Source organism: Sinohyriopsis cumingii, chromosome 9, assembly GCF_028554795.1.
Source record: "Sinohyriopsis cumingii isolate HCF-2022 chromosome 9, ASM2855479v2, whole genome shotgun sequence".
In the NCBI taxonomy this organism is placed as follows: domain Eukaryota; kingdom Metazoa; phylum Mollusca; class Bivalvia; order Unionida; family Unionidae; genus Sinohyriopsis; species Sinohyriopsis cumingii.
In genome coordinates this window covers 40,550,703-40,575,912 of record NC_142969.1, presented here as the reverse complement: position 1 = coordinate 40,575,912, position 25,210 = coordinate 40,550,703, and the positions used below count along the sequence as shown (strand labels likewise).

At 34.6% G+C, this 25,210-nt stretch overlaps 1 protein-coding gene across 1 annotated transcript in view; it reads left to right on the top strand.

The window, feature by feature from the left end:
- Window positions 1-25,210, top strand: part of LOC149791606 (condensin-2 complex subunit G2-like) — a 169,280-nt gene that overhangs the window by 49,363 nt on the left and 94,707 nt on the right. Inside the window, exons 10-15 of the mRNA XM_089970158.1 lie at window positions 2,457-2,549; window positions 8,157-8,282; window positions 9,631-9,810; window positions 13,738-13,890; window positions 20,660-20,777; window positions 22,965-23,069. Of these exons, the coding sequence (XP_089826284.1) occupies window positions 2,457-2,549; window positions 8,157-8,282; window positions 9,631-9,810; window positions 13,738-13,890; window positions 20,660-20,777; window positions 22,965-23,069 (775 nt within the window). The remainder of the gene's footprint in view (window positions 1-2,456; window positions 2,550-8,156; window positions 8,283-9,630; window positions 9,811-13,737; window positions 13,891-20,659; window positions 20,778-22,964; window positions 23,070-25,210) is intronic.

Genomic DNA, 25,210 nt, shown 5'->3' with positions numbered 1-25,210 from the left:
AACACAGTAGTTGGGAGCCATAGAACCCGACCATGTTATAGGCCGAACCGTGTTATAAGCAACTAGGTCAGTTAGCTGAAGAAAATGATGCATGTACCCCAACAAATTTGTGGGGGGGGGGGGTAGGTAATAAATGCAGGTCGTAAAATATGTGCTTCATTGGCACAGTTAGCATCTTAAATAGATGCATATTAAATGAGAAATACACCTGTAGTGAAAACAGATAAGGCATATATAATATTGTACTTTATTTAGAGAACCATGGATTGGTACATATACATGTATACTGTTTATATATACATATCTTATGTATAGCATGAATAGAGTATCAACACTGTGTACTCACCCGCGAATCTCATCACATACATTGAATCCACAATACAAGTAATTCCATCAAAAAATTCCACACAGATTTAAAATATGCAATAATTTTGTCTCAGTTCATATAGGTCTGAATTCAGTGGATAAACATAGCACAATCACGTAAAGAATGATGAAGCACATTTACTTTTCAGTACGTCCCATGTGGGTAAAAGTTAGTTTGCATTTTAAGCCGCCATTGGTAGCATTCGTAAGCACAAACTTTTTCCCTGCAAAAAGGAAACTTTTAAACTTTTATTAAGTTTGGTACTGACTTCTTTGAAGAAAAGTTCTTTGTTTTTATTGAAGATTGTAGTCGACTTTCCTTGATGAAATGTGCATGCATTATTGAAGTCACCGCTAAAGGCCAGCTTTAGAGAACCAAACAAATGTCCATTTCTTATTATGGCGGCAACATCAAATAATTGTATTGCATGATTGAGACTGATTTTTTTCCCCATTTGCTTAGTACATTTTCATAACAGTCAGTACTTCAAAGGTAATGTTTTCTTTGAAATTTAAGCAAAAATTATTTAATCTGGGTACATTTTTAAAAAAGGAATTGGCCTTCGTTTGGTTTTTTGTAGTTACAGTTCCTCCATGCATATTGAATAAACCAACAAGTAAGATTTTTAAAAAATTACATTTGTGGTTGCGGAGTGATGCTGCCTTCCACTCAGTTTAACAAAGGGTCAATGGACGATAGAGACACAGGTGTTCTGGTCTGATGACAAGGATTAGTACAGAAAATATGAGTGTTTTGAAGGATTTAATTCTGAGTGGAAAGAACAGGAATTTTACATACCATCTGCACACAAATGTCATTCTATGTAAATATGTTAATTACTAGTGAGCGGCCAAATATCTGACGAAAGATAGATTACGAGATAATTGCCTTGTCCGGTTGATCTCCATTTCCAGAAGTGTCAACAACAACAAAAAAAGCGGATTTCTCACAACATACAGTACTCATGCTCGATGTCAACATAAGTGGATTATGATATGACAATGCACTGTTAAGATGGTTTGTCCATATGGACAAAGAAATTGTTTATGTAACAATAGATAAATTTCAGTGCATTTTATATCAAGTTTATAGCTTCCTTTCATGGGGCCTCTGAATTTCTCCACTCCAAACCAATGGTTGTATATACAAGTTTAAACAGCCAACAAGGTCGGCAATAAAAAAAAATCACCAGACGATTTATTTTGCTGCCAATTAATAAAAATAAAATCGCAGTTTGTGACATTGGCGAAGCCCTGCGCGATCCTAGAATAAACATTTTGCACTTTATTTCTTGTACTTTTAAGAAGAAAAAACGTTTTCTCGTGTACAAGAAAAATACATATAAAATTTCAGGAGCCACTCCACGATCGTCTTGTTTTATTCATGCGCGATCTCTTCCCCAAAATGATAATAAACTTTTTACGTTTTTGGGGAGTACTTTTCTGAAATATTTTTTTTTTGTGTGTGAGAAAAATACGTGTATATAAAATTCTGGGAGCCACGCTGTGACCATGTTATATCTGAATTTGCGTTATAACGGATCGTGCTATAATGGGGTCACGCTGTACTTCCTGTATATGCACCTGTGCTAGCACCATATGTTCCATGTGCATATTTGTTTAAATGATTACTGATTTAAGCTGAGTGGTCTAAAGCGTTCTCCGTTACGGATCACTGCCATCTCACCTCTGTCTGCGTGGGTTCGAGTCTAAGATTCTTCCAGTGTGGGTATGTGAGAAAGCTTGCCAGTAGCTTCTCGTGGGTCGATGGAACTTTTCGGGGTTTTCCCAGGTTCTTCCTCCCCCATTAATACTGGCTGCCACGCAGAGCCTATCGTGTGCTGAAAAATGGCGTTAAACTCCACAACAACAACAACAACTGATTTGAAAATGGTTGCAAGCATTAAACTAAACAAAGCTATTTACATGTGTAAACACTGTGGCCTTACTGACATGTTTAAAGTGTTATAATCTGTTAGATTAACATGACTGAAAATTGTTTTGTCCTTAAGAAAACAAATTGTAATTTTCATCCAATTTGCAAAATGTTTTGTATGATTTCACTATACAGAAATTCTTGTACATTCCAGCTGTTGTTCTACCTTCACAAACAGAAGAAACAGAAGGGAATGAATGACATGCTTTATAAGCTGTATGAACCAATATTATGGAGACACCTGAAGGTAAGACATACTATACAGACAGTATGAACCATTATTGTCTAGACATCTGAAGATAAGAGATGATATACAGACGGTATGAACCAGTATTGTCTAGACATCTGAAGATAATACATGCTATACAGACAGTATGAACCAATATTATGGAGATGCTTGAAAGTAAGACATACTATACAGACAGTATGAACCAATATTATGGGGACACCTGAAGGTAAGACATACTATACAGACAGTATGAACCAGTATTGTCTAGACATCTGAAGATACAGACAGTATGAACCAATATTATGGAGACACCTGAAGATAAGACATGATATACAGACAGTATGAACCAATATTATGGAGACACCTGAAGGTAAGACATGCTATACATAAAGTATCAACCAGTATTATGGAGACACTTGAAAGTAAGACACGCTATACAGACAGTATGAACCAATATTATGGGGACACCAGAAGGTAAGACATGCTTTACAGACAGTATGAATCAATATTATGGAGACACTTGAAAGTAAGACACGCTATACAGACAGTATGAACCAATATTATGGGGACACCAGAAGGTAAGACATGCTTTACAGACAGTATGAATCAATATTATGGAGACACTTGAAAGTAAGACATGCTATACAGACAGTATGAACCAATATTATGGGGACACCAGAAGGTAAGACATGCTTTACAGACAGTATGAATCAATATTATGGAGACACTTGAAAGTAAGACATGCTATACAGACAGTATTAACCAGTATTATGGGGACACCAGAAGATAAGACATGCTTTACAGACAGTATGAATCAATATTATGGAGACACCTGATGGTAAGACATTTATACAGACAGTATGAGATTTGCAATATGCTCCTCAGCCAATCCTGTGGGACAAATTCTCCAAATTTTATATGCTTCAGTTTCACATAAAAGTTTGTAGGGATGACTGTTTTAGTATCCCATCTTCTATAAAATAACAGTTGGAAGATAACTGTCAATTTTCTTTTCCAAATATTGCTGTCATTGACTTGTAACTCGTGTAACAGGATGGACAAATTAGATATTTAGCTGAGGATTTCTTTTATTATCTGGATAATTAACATAATACTTTTACGACAGTATAATAAATAAAAGCAGCATCCACAGCAACATCAGTATGGTTAATATGTGTGTAAAATGTGCCCATTTATCATGTACAGCGGTCCCCCTCTTATACAGCCACCCCATCTCACCGGGAAAGTGTTTTATGATAAGTAATCATCAAAGAAAAAAAACTTAACTGATGTATGAAGCCCAAAACTCTATCACAACATTGTTGACCCCATATCCTATAAATGTTGGTTTAGTTTATTTTTAAAGCTATGAAGTGATCAGATTGTTGGAGTTGGAAAAGTGTTCAAAGTGAGAATTTTAATTGATATCCTTTCCTGAAAGTGAGTCTTCAGAACCGGAAAATGCATTGCCAACATGACTTTAGTAGTACACATAGTTTGTGATGTCATTTTGAAAGCTCGAAAATATGTTACTCGACTTTAGCAAAAACTGGCAAATTCGTAACTTTTCGAACACTTGATAGACCTGATTACCAGATTAAGAGGTCCAAACTTGATTTGGCAATTGTTCATGGACTTCTAAACACAGATTAACCACTTGATATTCTTGAGGAGCGTTGTTAAGTATTGTCTCGAAGTTTAAATTTACTACTCAGTTTTCATGTACGAGGACAATGAATAGTAATGTTAACTTTATTCTTGGATTTGCCTTGATTATGTTTTTACTTTGGAGTAAATCAATGCAAGGTGAATTCTAATGTACAGACCGGGACAATTTACAACCAAATTATCATTGATAGGAAAAATGGGGATATATATTTCACTGTCTTTTTAATTCATTTGAAGAAATGCAGGGATACGACAACATTTATTTAGTTTAAGTTACTATAAAAAGTGTTTACAGTTTTGATATGTTTGCAGATTCCCTTTCGTTGACAAGAAAACTGCTGATATAGCTATATATACAAGAGTTCACGTAAATTTAAGAAGTAAGAATCTAAAAATTAAATGCAGATATTTGACCCAAATACCTCTGTTTGAACAAGCAGACTTGCATTGATGGACTTTAAATCCTAATACAACATTATGGAACAGATAATAAATCTGGCGTATTAGTCAGTAAAGCCTGATTCAAGAAAGTGAAACTTTAGCGGAGCTTATGTTAGTGAAAAATCTTATTTTGGAGTAGAAGTGTCCAAGAGACAATACCTGTGAGCTGTGGAAAATTGTTCACATCATCCATAAAGAACAGCTTCCAAACTTGTTTCAGCTGGTTAAGCTAGCTATGTACGTGCCCCTTCAGCAGGGTGTCTCACTACATAACAATATTCATATATCGGTATGGAGGTCTCATGACATAACAATATTCATATATCGGTATGGAGGTCTCACGACATTCACATATCGGTATGTAGGTCTCAGGACATAACAATATTCATATATCGGTATGTAGGTCTCAGTACATAACAATATTCATATATCAGTATGGAGGTCTCAGTACATAACAATATTCATATATTGGTATGGAGGTCTCAGTAAAGAACAATATTTATATATTGGTATGTATATCGGTATGGAGGTCTTAGTACATAACAATATTCATATATCGGTATGGAGGTCTCAGTAAAGAACAATATTCATATATTGGTATGTATATCGGTATGGAGGTCTCAGTACATAACAATATTCATATATCAGTATGGAGGTCTCAGTACATAACAATATTCATATATCAGTATGGAGGTCTCAGTACATAACAATATTCATATATCGGTATGGAGGTCTCAGTAAATAACAATATTCATATATTGGTATGTAGCAGATTAAGCTTCAAACAAAAATCAACAAGTCGGGGCAACATCTTTTTAAAGATTTTAATTTCAATAGGATTCTAACAGTGGAGTTGGAAGAAAGAGATGGATATTGAGGTGTTAGGTAAATATTGAACCATGTCTGTTTCCTCCTCCCCATCCTTTTTGGAGCCACCACCAATCCCATTAAATAAAATACAAGCAGCATCCCTGAGCTGGAAGAGAAAGTATAGAAGCTAAATAGCAATGGTTAGCATCTGGATCCAGTTACAATGACATTATAAATATCATTTCCTTTTGTAATTCATTACATTTATTTATTTCTTTATTGTTTTTTTGTATTTGTTTCTTGTATTTAAATTAGTAACTGAAGTAAGTAGAACACTTTATACTGTGACTAGTCATTGAAAACTGGTAACTGCTCTTTGAAAAGTCATTGAATGTCAGTTCTCCTGATCTGTATGTACCCTGTCATGCCAAAATATCGACTAATTGTGTGAAAATTGTATGTTATTTTTGCTAAATCCTGTACTCATTTATGTCATCAAATCTCCACTATATTTGGGAAATAAGTTTTGGAAATAAGCCTGCATCTTTGGCGCCTGGATAGTACAATGAAACTCACTGGTTATGTGTTCAGTCACCGGTTTTTACACATGCAAAAGAAACTGGCTGATACTTAATTCCCTCCTTCTTGTACACCACTCCAATCAACCACTGAGGTTACTTTATATTAGAACTGTTTGTATGTTCTGTGCAATGTAAATAAAGTCCACTTTTCATACACACCAAAAAGTAGCAAAGTAAAAGAAAATATAAAAATTGACTTTTTTTCTCTTGGGGGGGGGGATTTGTGAGACATTGTGAGCCCTTGAAGTGTACCTGACAAGTGTCATGTTTTCTCAGAAGAAAGCCATCAGTGTGTGTACAATGGTCTCAAGACATATATAAAAAAAATCCCTCTAATATTGTGAACAGCAGTCAGCTTTGTAAGTGCTCTAGCATTCGGGGTGTTGAAGATTGAGAGGAGTGTTTTATTTACTATAACCTTCATGGTGCAAATAATATGCCCTCAGTTTGTTTCAGTTGGTAATAATGGGTCAGTTTTAAAGTGGACAAAAGATATAAAAATGGTACTAACAGCTGTCTCGCTAGGCGCTCAGCATTAAGAGGTTAGTGTTAGAACTTGTCGGCCTGGTGTCAAGATAATGTGACTGAGCGGGACATCATGCTACATGTCTGCGGCATGATGCCCCAGTGCTAGACATAACTGTAAACTGCCACAATGCAGACATCGTAGTGATATGACTGAAAAGTTGTTAAAGCTACATTAAAAATCCAAATTAAATACTCACACATAAAACTGGACATGATTTTCAATAAGGCATTTCAATGATTGGTTGACTCTAGCCATGCTGTACATGCTGAACAAAAGAATTAAAAAACACATTTTCTTCAATTTACAGGAAGAAATAATAAATTTTCAAGGTCCAGTGGGCTAGTGCTGCTTTCATAAGATCAGTTTGTGTGAAAAACAATCAGACCTCTGGCCACCAGAATTTTCAGGTCTTGATATTTATTTTGGGATAAACGGTACAATCTTGTAATTGATATGTGACCCAAGTAAAATTCACAATAAATCCAAATGGCATCATTTTAAAGATTATCTGGGCTTGCAGCTTCCCATTGAAACTTTAGAGTTGATACTTTGCCTGTGACAGGAACTGCTATAGCTCAGTTGTTAGAGCATTGGAAATGTAATAAAAGGGTTGCAGGTTTGATACCCACTTATGCCAGCTTGGCACATACCTCCCGTTTCCTCGGTATGATATAGCCAATAATTTGTTCAAATTGCAGTTAAAAAACCCACTAAAATCAAAGTGCAATTAAAAACTAAAACAAAACTTGCATGTGAGAGGTATTACTTTTCTGGTGGTGTTGATGTTGGCAATGTATACACATTTAAACTGAAGGCGTCAAAAAGATCCCTTGCTGTAATGGGTGTAAAGTACAGAGATAAATTTTGCAGGATGACAACATATACAGATGATGAGTGTTAAGTTTGACATGACCTAATCTTTTATAATAAATTGCATGTGTGACATTTTCCAAATTATTTGACCCTCTCTGACCAAAACATTTGACAGAATGATGCAGCATATTGTGTTTTTAATTGTTGTTGACAATGCAGTACAAGGGATGTAACTGTTTCAAGACACAAATGGTGCAAGTCAGATACCTTCGACAGAATATAACTTTCATATCGGAAAAGTTATATAGTTTCCATTTATTGCTTAACGTCATAGAATGTTTATTTTTCTTACTATAAGTATAACTTCTGTAGACACATACAATCCAACATTGCATTTCATTGTGAATTTGGTATTTTCACATGTAAAAATATAGGAAAGAAAAAGAAAAAGAGTTGTCACAACTAATTTTCAACATTTTGTACTCAGTTATAAAATATATTCTACATTTGAAATGAGTTGTGAAATTCTGTAACATTGTATTAATCTGTTACTTTTTGATACATAGCCAAGCACATGACTTTAAATTTGAACCTGCTACTTGGAACACTCTGTAATGAGAATCCTTGTTTCCAGGACCCTCAGTTTTTAATATTTAGTCAAAAGTTTTCTTTATAATTCATTGTCAGTTTTGGGAAGAATGTGGTCCTGGACTTCCATTTTTAATGTCCAACTCCGAGCTCAGTTCTCTTCAAAAGATAATGAGGGGATTGGTCTATTTATAGGTGGCTAACAGTGCTGTCCGGCTGAATGCAGCGACTTTACTTTTGGATGCTTTTCCCCTTGTGATGGAGGACACCAGTAAACAGGAGGCAGAAAGGCAGCTCCAGCAGCAGTTTGATATTTTCTATGTATGAAGAACTCTTGCATTTTAGTATTGTATACTTCCTGTCTTGTTTCATTTGACTGTCCATTTCACTGCGTTAGTGTTGTTTTTAACTATGAAATTAGTTGCTTCTATTTTATCAATATTTTCATCAAAATTTAGGTCAGAATGATTACTTTACCTGAGTCAGAGTTTTCTTTGAAGAAACACATGAAACATTTGTCAACACCTGTGACAACACCTATGGTTGTTGTTATTGTAGGTTTTAATGTCATTTTCAGTACAAGATAGGCTTTACATGGCAGACAGTATAAATGGTGGAGGAAGAACCCAGGAAAACCCTGGAATGAACCAATGTCCCACAAGAAGCTACTGGCAAGCTTTCTCACGTACCCACATTGGCCAAACCCGACACTTGAATGCAGGCAGTCAGTGGTGAGATTTCAGTGATCCATAATGGTGAGCACTTTAGACCACTCGGCCACTTGGGGCTCCTCATCACCTCTGGAGTTCACCATGTCTGCCAGTCACAAAAGATACCTAATATGAAGATTTACAGATGACCACAGCATATAATGAACACACCTCTTCATAATGGACATTTCTCTAATTTACTGTCCATATTATTCTTAATTGATCAGAATTAAAACTGTTCAGGTCAGTTTTAAGAATCAGAATAAGAAGTGGGGAAAAAAATTGAATTTCTTGATATGCTACCGTTTTAGTGCTACAGAGGCTAATAGGAATATATAATTATGACTAAAAGCAGTGTTTTAAAGTAAGAGGTTTGGTTATAGTCTTTTTTAAAAACAACATGTTTTGACTGTAATTTAAAAAGAAAAAAGAATTCTTGTATCGTGGAGGTCTTGTTTATTCTCAGGAAGCCATGGTAATACAGTCAACTGCATGTCAGACTCGTAAACCAAAGGTTGTTTTTTTTTTTATCTGTTGAGGCCACTCTTGGTTGGCTGCATGATATAGCCAATAATATGTTAAAAGTTACATTAAAAATCAATAAAAGCAAAAGCAAATCAGTTTGTTCTCATTGCTAACCACAGTGGGCTCAGGGATGTAAAATAGGCCTGCTGTGCTTTCCAGGATCTTGCAAAAGGCGACTAATGAAGTCAAAAGCTGCGGTGGCTTATTGGTTATCTTGCAGGACTCATGACTAAAATAGAGCAGGTTCGAATCCTTATTAGACCAGTCTGGATCTGCTAGAGCGGTTTGACCTTAGGAAGGCCCTTTCCTGCAATTGCTTTGGCACTTAATCACTTATCTGTGTGTTTGTGTTGTAAGATACCAAACCAAACCAAATCATTATTCTTTTTGCAGTATCCCATATCGACAGGTTTCTGTTTGCTTTATTCTTTCAGACATTGTTGAAGGACCCCAGTCACCATGTCCGAAGCAAAACTGTGCAGGGGGTATTCAAGATTATGAGCCTCTACTGGGAGATGATTCCATCTGAGACACTTAGAGGCTTGATGTCAATAATGTTGAATGACCTACTTCATGATGCAGCTTCTCCTGAAGTCAGGGAGAGTGTACTGAAAGTTAGTTTAGATTGATATCTTTTTGCACCTAGACTCTTTCTCTGTGATAGGTGTTGCAGATCCTTTGCATCAATTATTGCCTTGCATCTTCTGCTTTGTTTCATATCCAGTTTTTATCAGTGTACAGTGGTCCCCCGCTCATATGGCCACCTATTCTGCTCAGGGAAATTGTCCTTATAAATGGGGTGGTGTTTTCAGAGAGGGGATTTTATTTGTGAGAAGTATATGTGTGTGTAGTAAGAAAGCTACATATAACTTCAAAGTATTTAGCATCTTGATTTAAAAGTAACATAAATTATAAAAAGGTTGTTATTTTCTCAAGAATAGACTTATTTTAAGTGAATATATATTAATAGTTCTTAATTCTTAAGCATGAAATGTCGATAGTATATTATTGTCACATGCATTGTAAAACCATTAAAATATGTCATTTAAATCTTTGTACAAACATTGGCATTTAGAATCATTATCTTTCCATTTGTTCAATTTGCCCTTTGCTGCAGAACATTCCATTTACTCCATTTGCCCATTTACTGCAGAATATTCCATTTGCCCCTTGCTGCAGAATATTCCATTTGCCCTTTTGCTGCAGAATATTTTATTTGCCCTTTGCTGCAGAACATTCTATTTGCTCCATTTTCCCTTTGCTGCAGAATATTCCATTTGCCCTTTGCTGCAGAATATTCTATTTACTTCATTTTCCCTTTGCTGCAGAATATTCCATTTGCCCTTTGCTGCAGAATATTCCATTTACTCCATTTTCCCTTTGCTGCAGAATATTCTTCTTGTCTGTTATGATGTTTATTTAAGTCTTTTGAATATCATTATATTTTGGCAAGAACTCTTGAACTTTCCCCATTGTTGTTGAGTCAGATAACATTTGATTCTAAAGTAAGAATTTTCATTTACATGTTGATGTGCTCAAATGTTATGATGATTTTTTTTCTAATGTTACTATTTGTACTGCAGTTTAATCATGCAGATGAACTTTTGTAGAGTAGACAAATCACTTGCTTATAAAGGCAGTGATGCATGTACTGTCACATGATTTTTCGATATTTGTCTTGTACGTTGCTTTGTTCAAGGTTAATTTCTCTTTGAATCCACAAAAGCTATATTTAGCCTATGTAGACCCATGTTATGATCTTGACAACTTTCTCTGGTCATAATCATCAAAGAGAAGAACTCATCGGCTGTGTGAAGGCTAAAACTTGATCACAACATTGTTGAGGCCATTTCTTGTAAATATTGGTATTTGTAGCTAATATTATATTAACTGTGGTGGTACATCTTAAAATGCATTTAGCCAACACTTCTCTCAGTAATGATAACCTGGCATAGGAAAACTGACATTGGTAGAGATAATCAGATTACTTACCTAACGATATGAATTAAATATTGGTTTTGGACACAGATAAAACATGGCCACTTGTGAGGGGTAAATTTGATGTTTTTGACCTAACACGCTGGCTGCATGGCTGCCCACGAGGGCACTTTTGCACACAAACTCAGTAAAAGCAAGAAAACTGGACAAGTGAGGGGGGCTGCTGTTACGGACACTGTATAAGAGTGGAATCACAGTATTGTCAAACCTTAGGCTTTGCTTACAAAATCACTTTGATCTTTGGATTCAGGGTCAAATGTCAAGAGTGTTTGGATCATGGGATGAGTGAGAAAAAAAATTATGCTATAATTATTATTTCAAATTAGAGACCTTTTATTAGTATCCATTTTTTCCCTCTCATTTTCTTGTTCTTGTTTGGTTTTCTTTGGAGAACACTGAATATAATTCTAGGTAACAATAATGCCATATTTGATGATAAATTTTAAACTGTCTATTGAACATTTTCAAAGCAACAATATTTCAGTTGTTTTTTCTTCATTATGTGTCTGTTTAGTCTGCAGCAAGAAAAGTAAAAATTAAATCATATTGCAAATAAATAGAAAACTAGCCTATGATTAGAGAAGATTTATGTAGATTAAATGCTATATATAAATACATATAGACTATGTTCTTGTAAGTTGTTGACATTCACTTAATGTATAAGAGCTTCAGTGTGAGAAACATTACATAACTTAAGTAGCCTGTGTGTGTGATTTAGATTTTATTGTAGCTTTAACAATTTTTCAGTCATATCGCTATGATGTGTGAAGTGTGGTAGCTTATAGTAATGTCTAGCACAGGGGCATCATGCTGCAGATATGTAGCATGATGTCCCACCCAATTACAATATTGTGATACCAGGCCATCCAGTCATAACACCAACCTTTTACTGCTGAGAGCTTAGTGAGGCAGCTGCTAGTATCATTTTTATGTCTTTGATATGACTTGGCGAGGGTTCGAACCTGCGACCACCTGCATTCGAGGCAGATGCTCTAACTTTTTAGGCCAGCACAACAGGTATAATTTAAGTAGAAACTTTAATATGGTAAAATCTTGAAAGAATAAATTTGTGTAGATATGAAAATAATCATGAAAATGTGAAGCCATTTTGTTGTGCCTAAAAATAATTTGAAGATAAGAGTTTTCAGAAAAAGATGCACAATTTTCTGGCTTGTATTTCTTATATACTTGTATATTGTTCCTTTTTTATGCATACAGATCTAAAATTAGCTGAATTTTATTAAAATTTTAAAATATTATTGAGTACCATGTATAATGAGACATGTATCATTACAACTGTTAATGATGGGTTTGAAATTTTCAATTTCATTTGTTTTAAAATCCCAAAGTTAAAAATAATTGAAAATGCATTGTTTATATGGAAACATGAAAGGGAGACAATGTAAAATTATGTATTGCCAAAAGACATGCAAAAGTAAGATGCTATGGAAAGTAAGATGGTTTTGAAATGAAGCCTGTAAAATTGTAGTAAAAGTGACTAAACGATGCAGTTAATTGTTGGGATTTTAGGGTATTTATATTCTAAACACATGAAACCTGACCCAGCAGTTGGCCAACATCACCTAATGTTTACCAAGGAGACAACATTTGTCGATTCTATTTTCCACTGCTTGTACTTGTTGTTTGTGGTGTCGTTTTTCTTTCTAAACACATATAGGAAAAAATCCATTGTCATTGAAATATTATACTTTCATTACCTTCAGGTATCATGACATGTTGATATCAGGATGATTACATATTATGATGTAATTTTGACAGATCTGGGAGTTTAGATATGTGATTTTGACAGATCTAGGATTTTACATACATGATTTTGACAGATCTAGGATTTTAGATATGTGATTTTGACTGATCTGGGAGTTTATATATGTGATTTTGACAGATGTGGGAGTTTAGATATGATGTGATTTTGACAGATCTTGGAGTTTAGAATATGTGATTTTGACAGATCTTGGAGTTTAGATAGTATTTTTGATATTTTTTTGACAGGTCAGTGAGATCGCTTTTGTAAATTTCACAATTTGGAAAGATTAGGCATTATAATGTAATTTTTACATATCTGGGAGTGTAAGTATTATTTTGATATAATTTTAACAGATCTGGAAGATTACATATTGTGATGTAATTTTGACATCTGGGAATTTAGATATGATATAATTTTGATAGATATTGGAGTTTAGATATGATGTGACTTTGACAGATCTGGGAGATTAGACGTTAGTTTGATCTAATTTTGACAGATTTGAGATCATTCTTTGTTGACAGTTCTGAAAGATTAGGCAGTATAATGTAATTTTGACAGATCTGGAAGATTAGACAATTTTGACAGGTCTGGATGATGAGACATTATTATGTAATTCATACAGATATGGAACATTAGACATTAGACATTATTATATAATTTTGACAGATCAAAAAGACTAGACATTATTATGTAAATTGGATAGATCCTGGATATAAAACATAATTTTCATAGTTATGTAACCAAATAATGAAACTGAAATTTCCTTTTTTTTCCCCAGGGTTTATGCATACTGTTAAAGAATCACCTCAGCCACTTGTTCCTGAAGCCCATTCTCCCAGAAATAAAAAATGCCATTCATGATGCATCAGAGCGAGTGCGAATTGCCATGATGGATCTACTAATGGCCATAAAAGGTCTACGGGCTATAAAGGTTAGTATTTATACTTGTAGATCATATATTTTCCTATCATACGTTTTCACAAATATAGTGACTTTAAACAGGATTTGGAAATTTTATAAACCTGAGGTCTGGGACTAAAAGAATGCTCCTATGGAGACCCAGCTTTTGTTTCTGATGAAAAGTCCAGCTGAATGAGTCATGATGATTGTAACAGATAGAGATGAGGAGTGGAAAAATGATATAGAACATAAAAATGTATTTACCAATTATAGCACGTGATAATATTATAAAGTTTAAGCACATATCTATTTAATCTTACATGGTTGCTTTGGCGTTTGATACAGATCTTTAGTCCATATTTTCTCTATCACATACCCACATTGGAACCACTTTGATGTCTTCTTTGACATTAGTATGTTTAGATGCAGTGAATCTTACTTTTAGAAATCCCACTTTTTGATTCAGTCATACTGTAAAGCTAAAAATATTTAGAAAGATGGATTAAGTAATAAATACAAAGCCGCATTTGGAGTTTTGTTGTAAGTCAGTGGAAAGTACATATTTGATATGGCTTTCAAATATTTCTTGCACCATATTAAACTTGTTCCTTCTGCCATCTTGGAATAAAACACACATATACTTTTGTGTATTTACGTGATTGGTGTGGCTTCAGTTAGATATTAGGATACAGGTGTCCTAGGATCTTTAATGTTTTCCATCTTTTTATCATATTTATACCTCATGTGTGTACAATGATGGGATTTGTCTATCATTATGTTCGTCTGTAAAGTTTCTCATCTCTTTATCATATATATCCCAGGTATAACATGAAGGGATATAGCTATCTGTAAAGTTTTCATCTCTTTATCATATTTATATCCCAGGTATGTTATTTGAAGGGATATAGCTGTCACTATGTCTGTAAAGTTTTCATCTCTTTATCATATTTATATCTAGGGTATGTAATATGAAGGGATATAGCTATCACCATGTAAAGCTTTTTGTCTCATGATATTTATACCCCATCTATGTAGTGTTTATGGATGTAGTTATCATTATGTCCATCTGTAATGTTTTCCTTCTTTTTATGTTCATACCTCGGGTATGTAGAATGGAGCGATTGTAACAGGATAGACCTGAATGGATGCTTGGATCAAATGACAACACAACACAATGTGATGAAAGATGAAAATTTATAAAATGAATTAATAAAATATATATATATATATATATATATATATATATATATATATATATATATATATATATATATATATATATATATATATACTATAAATGCACTGATTCTTTCACGCTCCAAATGTATGTCTCATTCAATTACTCTATCCAGACATTCACAAATTGGTAAACTAAAAATGATTAATGTATTCTCATGTATGACTAAGGACTATTCAGTTTAAACATACCACTACCCTACAGACGGCAAAATAAAAAATTTCCATGCATGGTCATCAGTAAACAATAATCACTTCTGTGCCATGTCATATCAAAAGAAAAATGCTTCCTTCGGTGGTGCCTATTTTATTTTAACCCTTTACCTCATGCAAGCTCCTTTGGACGCCTCTAATCCTTTCGCATGGAAGCGCCTTTTGACAACTGCTGTAAACATCAGCCATTTTAAGCGGGTTTTTGTAGCACCACCTTCGGGGGAAAACACCTGTTAGATGCTACATTCATTCATGTGTTTACTGTTCATGCTTTGGTCGAAATCTGCTATTTAAAGCAACTGGGTCATATTCTCCACTCTCCAAAATGGAGGCTGTGGATTTCGTTCAGTACTTACGAAGTTTTCACGATTAGAATCACGATTATGAAAGCTTGAATAACTTAGGTAAAGGCTCTAATATTGATGTAGGCAGCAGTTAGGTTTTATAAATTATCAAATTCAGATGACTTAGTGATGTAGACATGGACAAAAAACTTGTAAATTTTGAGTATGAGAAATGGCAGGTACGGTTGGTTACGTTGCTTCACTGACTTGATGGTGAATGAGTTCTCTCAAGATTTTAAAGCATATTAAAAATTCTTCCATGAAAAATAATTACACAGCTATAATGGTTGGACTTTACTCTTAAATTTTCCATACCATGATTAAAGTTTAGATTTGAAATGATAAATTACTGAAAATTGGACAAATTTATCATAAATCACAGTGAAAATAATGGATTTATATATCGACCTCATGAGAAACTACCATATTTCAAAATATTACTCTTTGCCATGGGAAAACTGTTTTGTGGAATTGTTTTTGGTTTCTAAACTACATGCATCTGTGGATCCAATCAGTTCTGTGTGTTTGAAAATTGCAGAAATTTTACAGGTGTAATAGTTGACAAATTAAGACAAGATACAACAATAATGCCTGGAAAAGACAACAAACTTATATATATATATATATATATATATATATATATATATATATATATATATATATATATATATAAAGTATGGTAATGTTTTTGTTTTGTAATGTTTGTTTGAACATATAAATATGTAAAATCTTCAAATGGGTTGGCAGAGTATCCAATGATACTGTGTGTAAAAGGTGTGATATGAGACATGTGTCATCTTTATATAAGACAATTAAAACTGCATGTTCGCAGTCTGTTGGGGAACATTTTCCATGTTTACTGAAAATAAATGTAATTCAGGCATCTTGTAGTTTTAATATTTCTTTAATCCCTTGATATAAAATACATATTACCATGTCTAACTTGAAAATAATTTTTGAAACTTACATGCTTGACCCTGCTATCAAATTTCATATATAATTTCTGGGTACTATTATTTATGTGCTTATAAACAGATTGATCTTAAACCATGTAAATATTGGGGTTTTAATCCAAATAAACTATCAAGACAATGTTTCATCCTTAACTCTGAAAAGCACAAATACCCGGTTGATCAAAAATGAACAACTCATTTTATTATTACTATTCACAAAATGTTTATATTTATCATATTATGTTTAATTATAAATATTAATTAGATCCATTACATTTTATTTCTATTAAGTTTGATACTTCTATTCAATTTACCAATAATAAAAATGAATATATAATTCACTTCTGTAAAAATAATTTGTATGCACGGTCATGAATTTCAGAAATTCACTTCTGTGACTGGTGGTGGTATGGAAAAAAATCACTTTTATGGGTGGTCACCCATTTTTAATGTGCCTCCCCCCCACCCCCGTATCTTTAAATGGAATAGCTCTAGTATTCAGATAATCTTATGTAACCTCATGTAATGAAAATGAGATTCAACTAATCTCATGGAATGAAAATAAAGATTCAAATGAAAGTGAGATTCAAATAATCTAATCAAATAATAATAATTCAAAAGTTCACAATGTTTCAAATCTGCATAGTAGTAAAGACATTATTTCATGATATGACATCAAAAACTGAATATGCTTCACATATCGAATGAAATACAAATGTAACACTTACCCCATGGCTGGAGAACACAAATGGAGAACGTTCACTCCTTGACAAGATCCAAAGATCAGTGTGTCAGTTAGAAACGGAACTTGCCTTAAATCCACAAGAGAGTGAGTATTAGGGTAAAATACCAGTGCATACCAAACTTCTAGTAACTCTCGCTGCAAGCGATCTACAACGAAGTACATGCTAGCTCAGCCGCTTACCTAGAAAAACAATTATTCACCCTAGGTAATGTACGCATGTACGGCGAAAATGATCAAATCGTTCTAAGGCGAAACAAAGTTATTTCTTGCCTTATTCTGTGAGAGTGATAAAGCTTTCATTCTGTGTAACTGTAAAATTTTCCGTCTCTTTCTTATATTTATACCCCAGGTCTGTAATATTAAGGGCAATAACTATCATTATGTCCATCTGTGACATTTTTTTTACTTCCAGAGCATTATTCTAAAACTGTTATAATTGTTTCAGCCAAACTTTTTGCATGTCTTAATCAAAATTTATAGGAGTGTCCTTTGATGCTTAGAGTTTTCTCCATTGATCACATTCCCTGAGTTGATTGACATTAGGAAATAAACTCTGGTACCTCCTGAATCCAGCAATTCAGGAAGGAAAAAAATTCCATCTTTCCCATATGTTTAGCACAAAGACAAAGCAAAATAGTCACACACACACACACACACACACACACACACACACACCCCCGACCAATGATGGCTACCCTTCAAATGGGTATTTACGTGACAGCTTTTGTTCCATAAAATAAATATTGTACTGCTCGGCCTCACAAGTGCCAAGAAAATCTTTTTGTGGTTTTTAATCATTTATTGAAAAAGTTGCTATAGTATTGTGTAAAAAGGTATCTGTTTCATGTTGCAATAACTATGTTTTGAATTTGGATAATAATTTATTGAATTTTTTTAATGGCTGTGGACCTAAGTATTCTGACCTTGTGCTTCAGTATGGTTTCATTGGTGCTTGTTGTTGGTTTTCATTTGCATACCCTGACTATATAATTTGTTAGAGTAACAAGTGTTGATCATTGGTACAGGTCACTACTTTTGTTGTTAAATTCCAGTTCCTTTTTTGGCTGTCCTTGTCTTTCGGAATTGAATAATGGCGACAAAGTGTGTTAATGCAAAAGGTTTTTTGTGGCCAATGATGTGCCTGACATGCACTTAATGTATGTTCACTTGACCACTCCTGTGACCTAAGTGTTTAGAGTGTCCACGTCAGATGCAGAGGTCATGCGTTAGAACCCTGGATCAGTCATACCAAAGACTAGTAAAATGGTATTAACAGCTGACTTGCTTGGCTAGACATCACTTTAAACTGCCACACTGCAGATATTTTAGCGATATGACTGAAAAGTGATTAAAGCTACATTAAAAAAATCCAGTCCATGTTCTCTTGAACCTGCAGTGTTTGTGGTCCGAGGTAGTTTAGTCCATAATATTGAAAGAAGAAATGCAGAAAGTAGTCAACACTGCAATGCATTCATTTCAAGACATCATTATTTGCTAGTCTAGCTGGGGAAACCATTATGGTTCCACCGCCACCCCCATCAAAGATAATGCTCATGGAAACAAACATTTGGTCAGCTAGAAATGTAGGAGCAAAACATGGCAGAGATGCTGACCCCATATCTTTCCCCTACATCACTGGAGTCACCAATGTGTTAACTGGTTCTGGAATTGACAGCACAATTGCTGACCTTAGGTGATTTTCTTTGTCCCTCTATCACATGGTTCCTGTTATGGCATTCTGTTGTTGTTGTTATAGGGTTTAACACCATTTTTCAGCACACGATAGGCTATACATGGTGGCCAGTATTAATGGTGGAGGTATACCCGGGAAAGCCCTGGAAAGAACCACTGACCCATGAGAAGCTACTGCAAGCTTTCTCACATATCCACATTGTCCGAGCCTGAGACTCGAACCTATGCAGACAGAGGTGAGATGGCAGTGAGCCGTGATAGACAGTGCTTTAGACCACTCCGCCACTTGTGACCTTGTTATGGCATGCAATTAATGGAAGAGTTTCTTCCCTTACTTGGGTTTCCCAGTGGGTGTAAGGCCCCCTTCATGACTGAGCTTGACCTTTAGACCCATAAGTTTGGGCTCATGGATAGAATTCCTCTGCAAGAAATAGTGTGATCTGCACACCAAGCGGGGAATACGGCAGTTAACCTCCTCAAATAAACCTTGAAGAAAAGACCAAGGTAAAAACGTTTCATCTTTGTAATGAAAACTTGACAGAAACACGGTTCTGATGATGTTGTACAACTTGGTAGTGGTGTTCTAAGTCCTCAGATTAGGGGTGGGTGGGTGCAACAAATCATCTGACCAATGATGCAACTCACATCTGAAAGTAACGGTCAAGGTCAGACTAAATGTCCTGGCTAACTTGGTATCGTGAAACGGGAATTCTCTTGACACCGAGTGATACACCTATCCATCAGTCTTTATTCAGATTTATGTGCTTTGGGGGCATCCATTGATAGACCCTTTTGGCGATGAGTTGAATCGCAAACTGCTCAGCTTCATCATGTACCGAAAATAAAACAAAATAAGGATTAAGAAATGCAAAGTGATCATGATAGCCTCCCATCAGATGGGTTGAGTTTTGGGTGGATGATGATCTTCTTACATAGACGGCCCCATGAAATTTCCCCTGGTGCCCAACCTGCTCAAAAATCCACAGTCACAGGTGTTTCATTCCTGTACTAACAGTCTTCTTTTCCTTTGTGTCTCTCTTTTGTTGGTTGTGCTGTAATATTCTCACTAATGTGACATTTTTTTTTATTTGAATGTATTGCTTAGCTTAAACTGGTAAATATTCAATTGATAGACAGCAACCTGGTGGTGCCAGGGGATGTAATGTTTGGATGTTTTTTACCTTCATATAGACTGGAAAGACAGAAGTTTAATCTTTCTAGGATTGCTTGATTTGAGAAGTAGCAGAGTTTATTTTCTAACCTTAATGTGAATATGCTTAAAAACAATTACCTTTTGCATTCAATTTATTTTAAGTTGCTATGGAAACAAACTAATATAATTAGTGTATAAATTGACAGCTGAACCGCATAAGTAATTTAAAAATTAGGAGCATTGGACCATGGAATACTTTCAGAAGGAATCTTTACATGATTTGAGTACTGGGTTGAGTATTACGTCAACTTAGATGACTTTTGCTTGTAATATTTTGTTTTTCTCCTAATTAAATCTTGATTTTTTTTCTCAAGGGACCAATTGAGTAATAATAAATCTCATAGTTAACACTTCAGTTTTCAGAACAAATATATTTACAGTAAGCAATCATTTTTGTATTTAAGTATTGGAGTGTGGTGCCAGTTAACCACTTGCTGGCGAGGTTGGCATGTGATTCAGCCCCTGTTGTCAGAAGAATTTTGAAGCTGATATTTAACAGTTTTATGCCTATGGACCAGCCAGGTATATTTAAAATACTTCCTACTCGGGTATACATAGAGTACTATTTCTAGTCAGGTATATGCAGAGTACTATTTCTTGTCATGTATATGAAGAGCACTATTTCTACTCATGTTTACTTGGAGTCCTATTTCTACTCAGGTACATGTAGATTTCTACTATGGTATAAATAGAGTACTATTTCTACTCAACCCTTTGTAGTTACCATGGATTCACACCTATTGAACTGATTGTCGATTTTTGCAGCATAATTATTGGCTAATTGTTTACAACTATATGTCTTTGGAACAGCCATATGTACTCACCATAAATAGAGAATGTGCTTATCATATTCCAATAGAGCCTTTGTTATTCCTAATTATTTTTACTGTGCTACACTGATTTGTGTACACGTTAAAAGTGTGGCTGACTTTTCCAGATACAATTTTTACATTCTGAGCGCTCTTTAAGGATCATGTTAAATACATAAGATAATAATAGCTATTTGAAAAGGGCTTTGTGGACTCGTGACTATGTTTTTGGTATTCATTATTGTTTATTAGTATGCACTAAGGGCTATTCAGTTTAAATCTTGAGCCAAGTCATGGGGAAGCAACTTTAATGGGGGTGGAGGGTACCACCACTAGAACAGAATAAAAAAATACACTGCAGAAGCCCCTCCTCCTCAGAAAATAGTGTGCTTCCCCCATCCACAACTAGAACAGTTTATGTTATGGTCTGTTGTCCTTGCCTGATATGTCTGTCCATCTGTTAGCACAAGTATGTTATTGCTACTTGGAGGATTGCCATGAAACTTTACACACACACACACACACACATTCATTCCAAGGTCTAGTTGGCTGTAAATGAAAATGATGCCAGTCTGATGTCCATTATGGCTGCCATGACAGTCATCTTGAAAACATCTTGTTGCTATATTGCTCCTGAGTGGAAATTCATATTGATATTCAGTTTTCACCAACTTACTTGGTTCTAAATGAAATTGGTTCCACTCTGATTTAATATGGCCACCCAGTTGCTAATTTTGGAAATCTTATTGCTGAAAAGACAGTAAAGCATCATGGTTTAGTAATAAACATAATATGCCTGAATAACTTGAACTAGTCAACCATTTCCCAATTTAATGACCTGTAAAGGATGGACTTGATAGCAAAAGCCTACATATCTGTGATGTCTACTAGAAAAGCAAGAATGACACATTGCATCCATTATTGTGCTATTTTTATAGCTTTGATATTAGTTTTAATAACTGTAAAATTTATGCATAAAAATCATATAACTTTGTTTCATCAAAATTAGTGATTGATAAAAATCTGCATTAGACATTTTTTTGTGCAAGTAAAACTTTGTATCACTTGTATAGAATACAATGTTAAAATCATATTTTTCATGAAAACTTTGACACCAGGCAAGTAGACTATTTTGGAATTGCCCAGCCTTGTAAACATATTTTTACATGCCTGCCATAATTTGGAGTATATTAACTTTTTGGTGTTTTCTGTCCATCTGTCTGTCAGTTACCAATTTTGTTTCTGCATAATAACTTTAGTGTCCACCATCTACAGTTACCAAGGTCTGTGGATGGCTTGCAATTGGGGTAAGGAAGAGCCTTTTAGATTTTGATATCCAAGGTCAAGGTCATTGTGACTTAAAGAATAAAAATGGTTTCTGCTTAATAACATTATGGATCTGAACCAAACTTTGTGAAGGGCTTGCTTGCACTTGGGAAAAAGAAAGAAGTAAGCCAGTGGTAATCGTCTATTTGTCTGTGTCTTAATGACACTATTTGTCCCACTTATTGAGTTATTTGTTTATAATTTGTAAATTACTTTATTTATAAAACCTACTTGCATTTATTGAAGGCTTTTTTGTCACAAAATGATCAAGGCAAGGAAAGTCTTTTGAACATGTTTTTGGTTATCTCAGTACCACATTAGGAAATCATCATCATCATCAACAACAACAATAATCCCGTAACCCAAGAGGTCGTTGGGGCATCACAGTTTACAACCAATTCTCTCCATCTTCCCCTGTTCTCTACTGCCCTTTGGGAATATCCAAAATGTGGTAGGAATTCAGATATGTCTACTATAGGATAGTTGTAAAAAAATTTCATTTGTTTTATCTGAAATGAAAAAACTTATTGGATAAGGCTTCATCAATTTAACAAGATTTTTGATGTTCTTACAGGTAGCGTAAAGCTGTTCCGTATCAAGACATTGATTGAGTCGAACGCTGCAGCAGCGCGACAGTTCTTTAAATATATTTCTCAGCATATGGATCTAAATGAAACAGGTCAGTTGTTTTGCTGACATAATTTTAGTGAGAAGAGAGACATAGTCACTTTTTGTGTTAACATCTATTTGTTATAGTTTTTATTAAAGTTTTTCAGTACTGTTTTGAGCTCAATTTGCAGACCTGGGCTTCTTATGCTATTCAGTGATATTTTTAACAAAATGGTAATCTGGTTTTAGAATCATGGAATATTTAATATTCGCACAAGCAATACATGTGGGTTATTGAATTTGTACTGAAAAGTATTGGTGTGGACAGATGATTGGCGCATAACCAATGACTGTGTAGGTTGACCAACCAAAGCAAGGAGTCAGTATTCATTTTTCCAATAGAAATTCATGAACTTAATTTTCATTTTTTACTTTGAACCAAATAAAGACATAACAGTATATTCCTTTATACACCTTTCATTTGATTGCTATGGACTTTTACGATGGCAAACTGGCATTAAATTGTTAGATGTTAAGTTTTGTATCTTGTGGTAATTACTGGCTATTGTTACCACTGACAATTATCAGATGACAAATCAGAAACACATTATTGTTTAGGTCAGATCAGCCAGTCTCCAGGAAGAAAAAGTCATATGTTAGCCATTGTGGCATCTCTCTTCTTGATTACAGAAAAATGCATATTTCGTGTAATGACTATAAATTGCCAGTGAAAGAATAAATTGCTTTGATCACTGCTTAGAAACTTGATGTCAGAAAAGCATTCATGTAAGCAGCATCAATATACATTCTATTACAGCATGAAAGCAGAATCGATGGACAGTGATACTTTATATGTAGTTATTACTAACATATTATATGTAGTTATTAATAACATCGGTATGATCCCGTTCAAGAAAGGCCACCTGTCTTATATGGCACTTTTCTGCTGCAGAAGAGATGGTCTTATAAAGGGCGGACTAGTAGAATTGCATTTTTAAATTATTTTTTTTTATTGGTTATGTTGTGATTACCACAACACAAAAGTTCACTATTTGACTGAATCTTAATAATCAAAATACTGAATACTTCAAACGTCTTAGTGACAAAGATTAGATCATGGTACATTTGATTATATGTCTCATTTTGAGTGAGTGTTCTTACATTGATCAAGTACTGTCATTTCAAATTTGCATGGAACATTGTGACCTTGAACTGTTTGCATAGTTTATATTAATCAAACATGCCATCTTACAACATGGACTGTGCTTATGGTGGGAACAATATGCTCCCAATTTTAGGCTAATTTCCAAAAATTAAGATTTTTTTGTGTGTAATCATCAAGTTGCATCAGAATTTGATGTCATATCTTGACATAATACTTAGCAACATCCATTGTCAATAATGCAATGTTAAATGATGGCATTGATTAATGCTATTATTTGAATTAGTGGATATTCCAAGAGAAATAATTTTGATAATTCATTCTCAGTGAATTATCAGTTTTATTTTTTTCCTTGATAACTTTTTTCTTTGGACATTGGTGACATTGTGACCAAAAAAGTTTAATCTGCCATGTTGTTTGTCACGTGATGCAGTGGTAACATGTTGACATGTCACGTGATGCAGTGGTAACTTCTTGACATGTCACGCAGAAGAAACATTTTTTTATTGCACTCTAAAATTAAGAATTTTTCAATGTTTATTTTCCCCCAAGTGTGCAATTTAATACCTTGAAATTGGAAAGAGAATTATGTTACTTCTTGTATTTTCAGTGTGATTATACAAAAAACACCACAGAATATAAGCAGTAAACAGCTTACATTACATGTACCATAAAAAATCAACCACATTGGTTGCCTAGTAGTTAGAATGTCCGCCTCACATGCAGGATGTCGCGGGTTCGAACCCCAGCCGAGTCTTACCACAAAGACTTATAAAATGATACTGACAGCTGCTGCACTTGGCGCTCAGCATTAAGAGGTTAGTGTTAGGATTGGTTGGCCTGGTGTTAGGATAATGTGATTGGATGGGACATGATGCTACATGTCTGTGGCATGATGCCCCAGTGCTAGACATCACTATAAACTGCCACACTGCAGAACTGCCACACTGTAGAAATCATAAAGATAAGTCTGAAAATTGCTTCAGCTATGTTAAAAATCCAAATCACACACAACACAAGAATTCTGCTACTTCAGATATGTTGGAGCA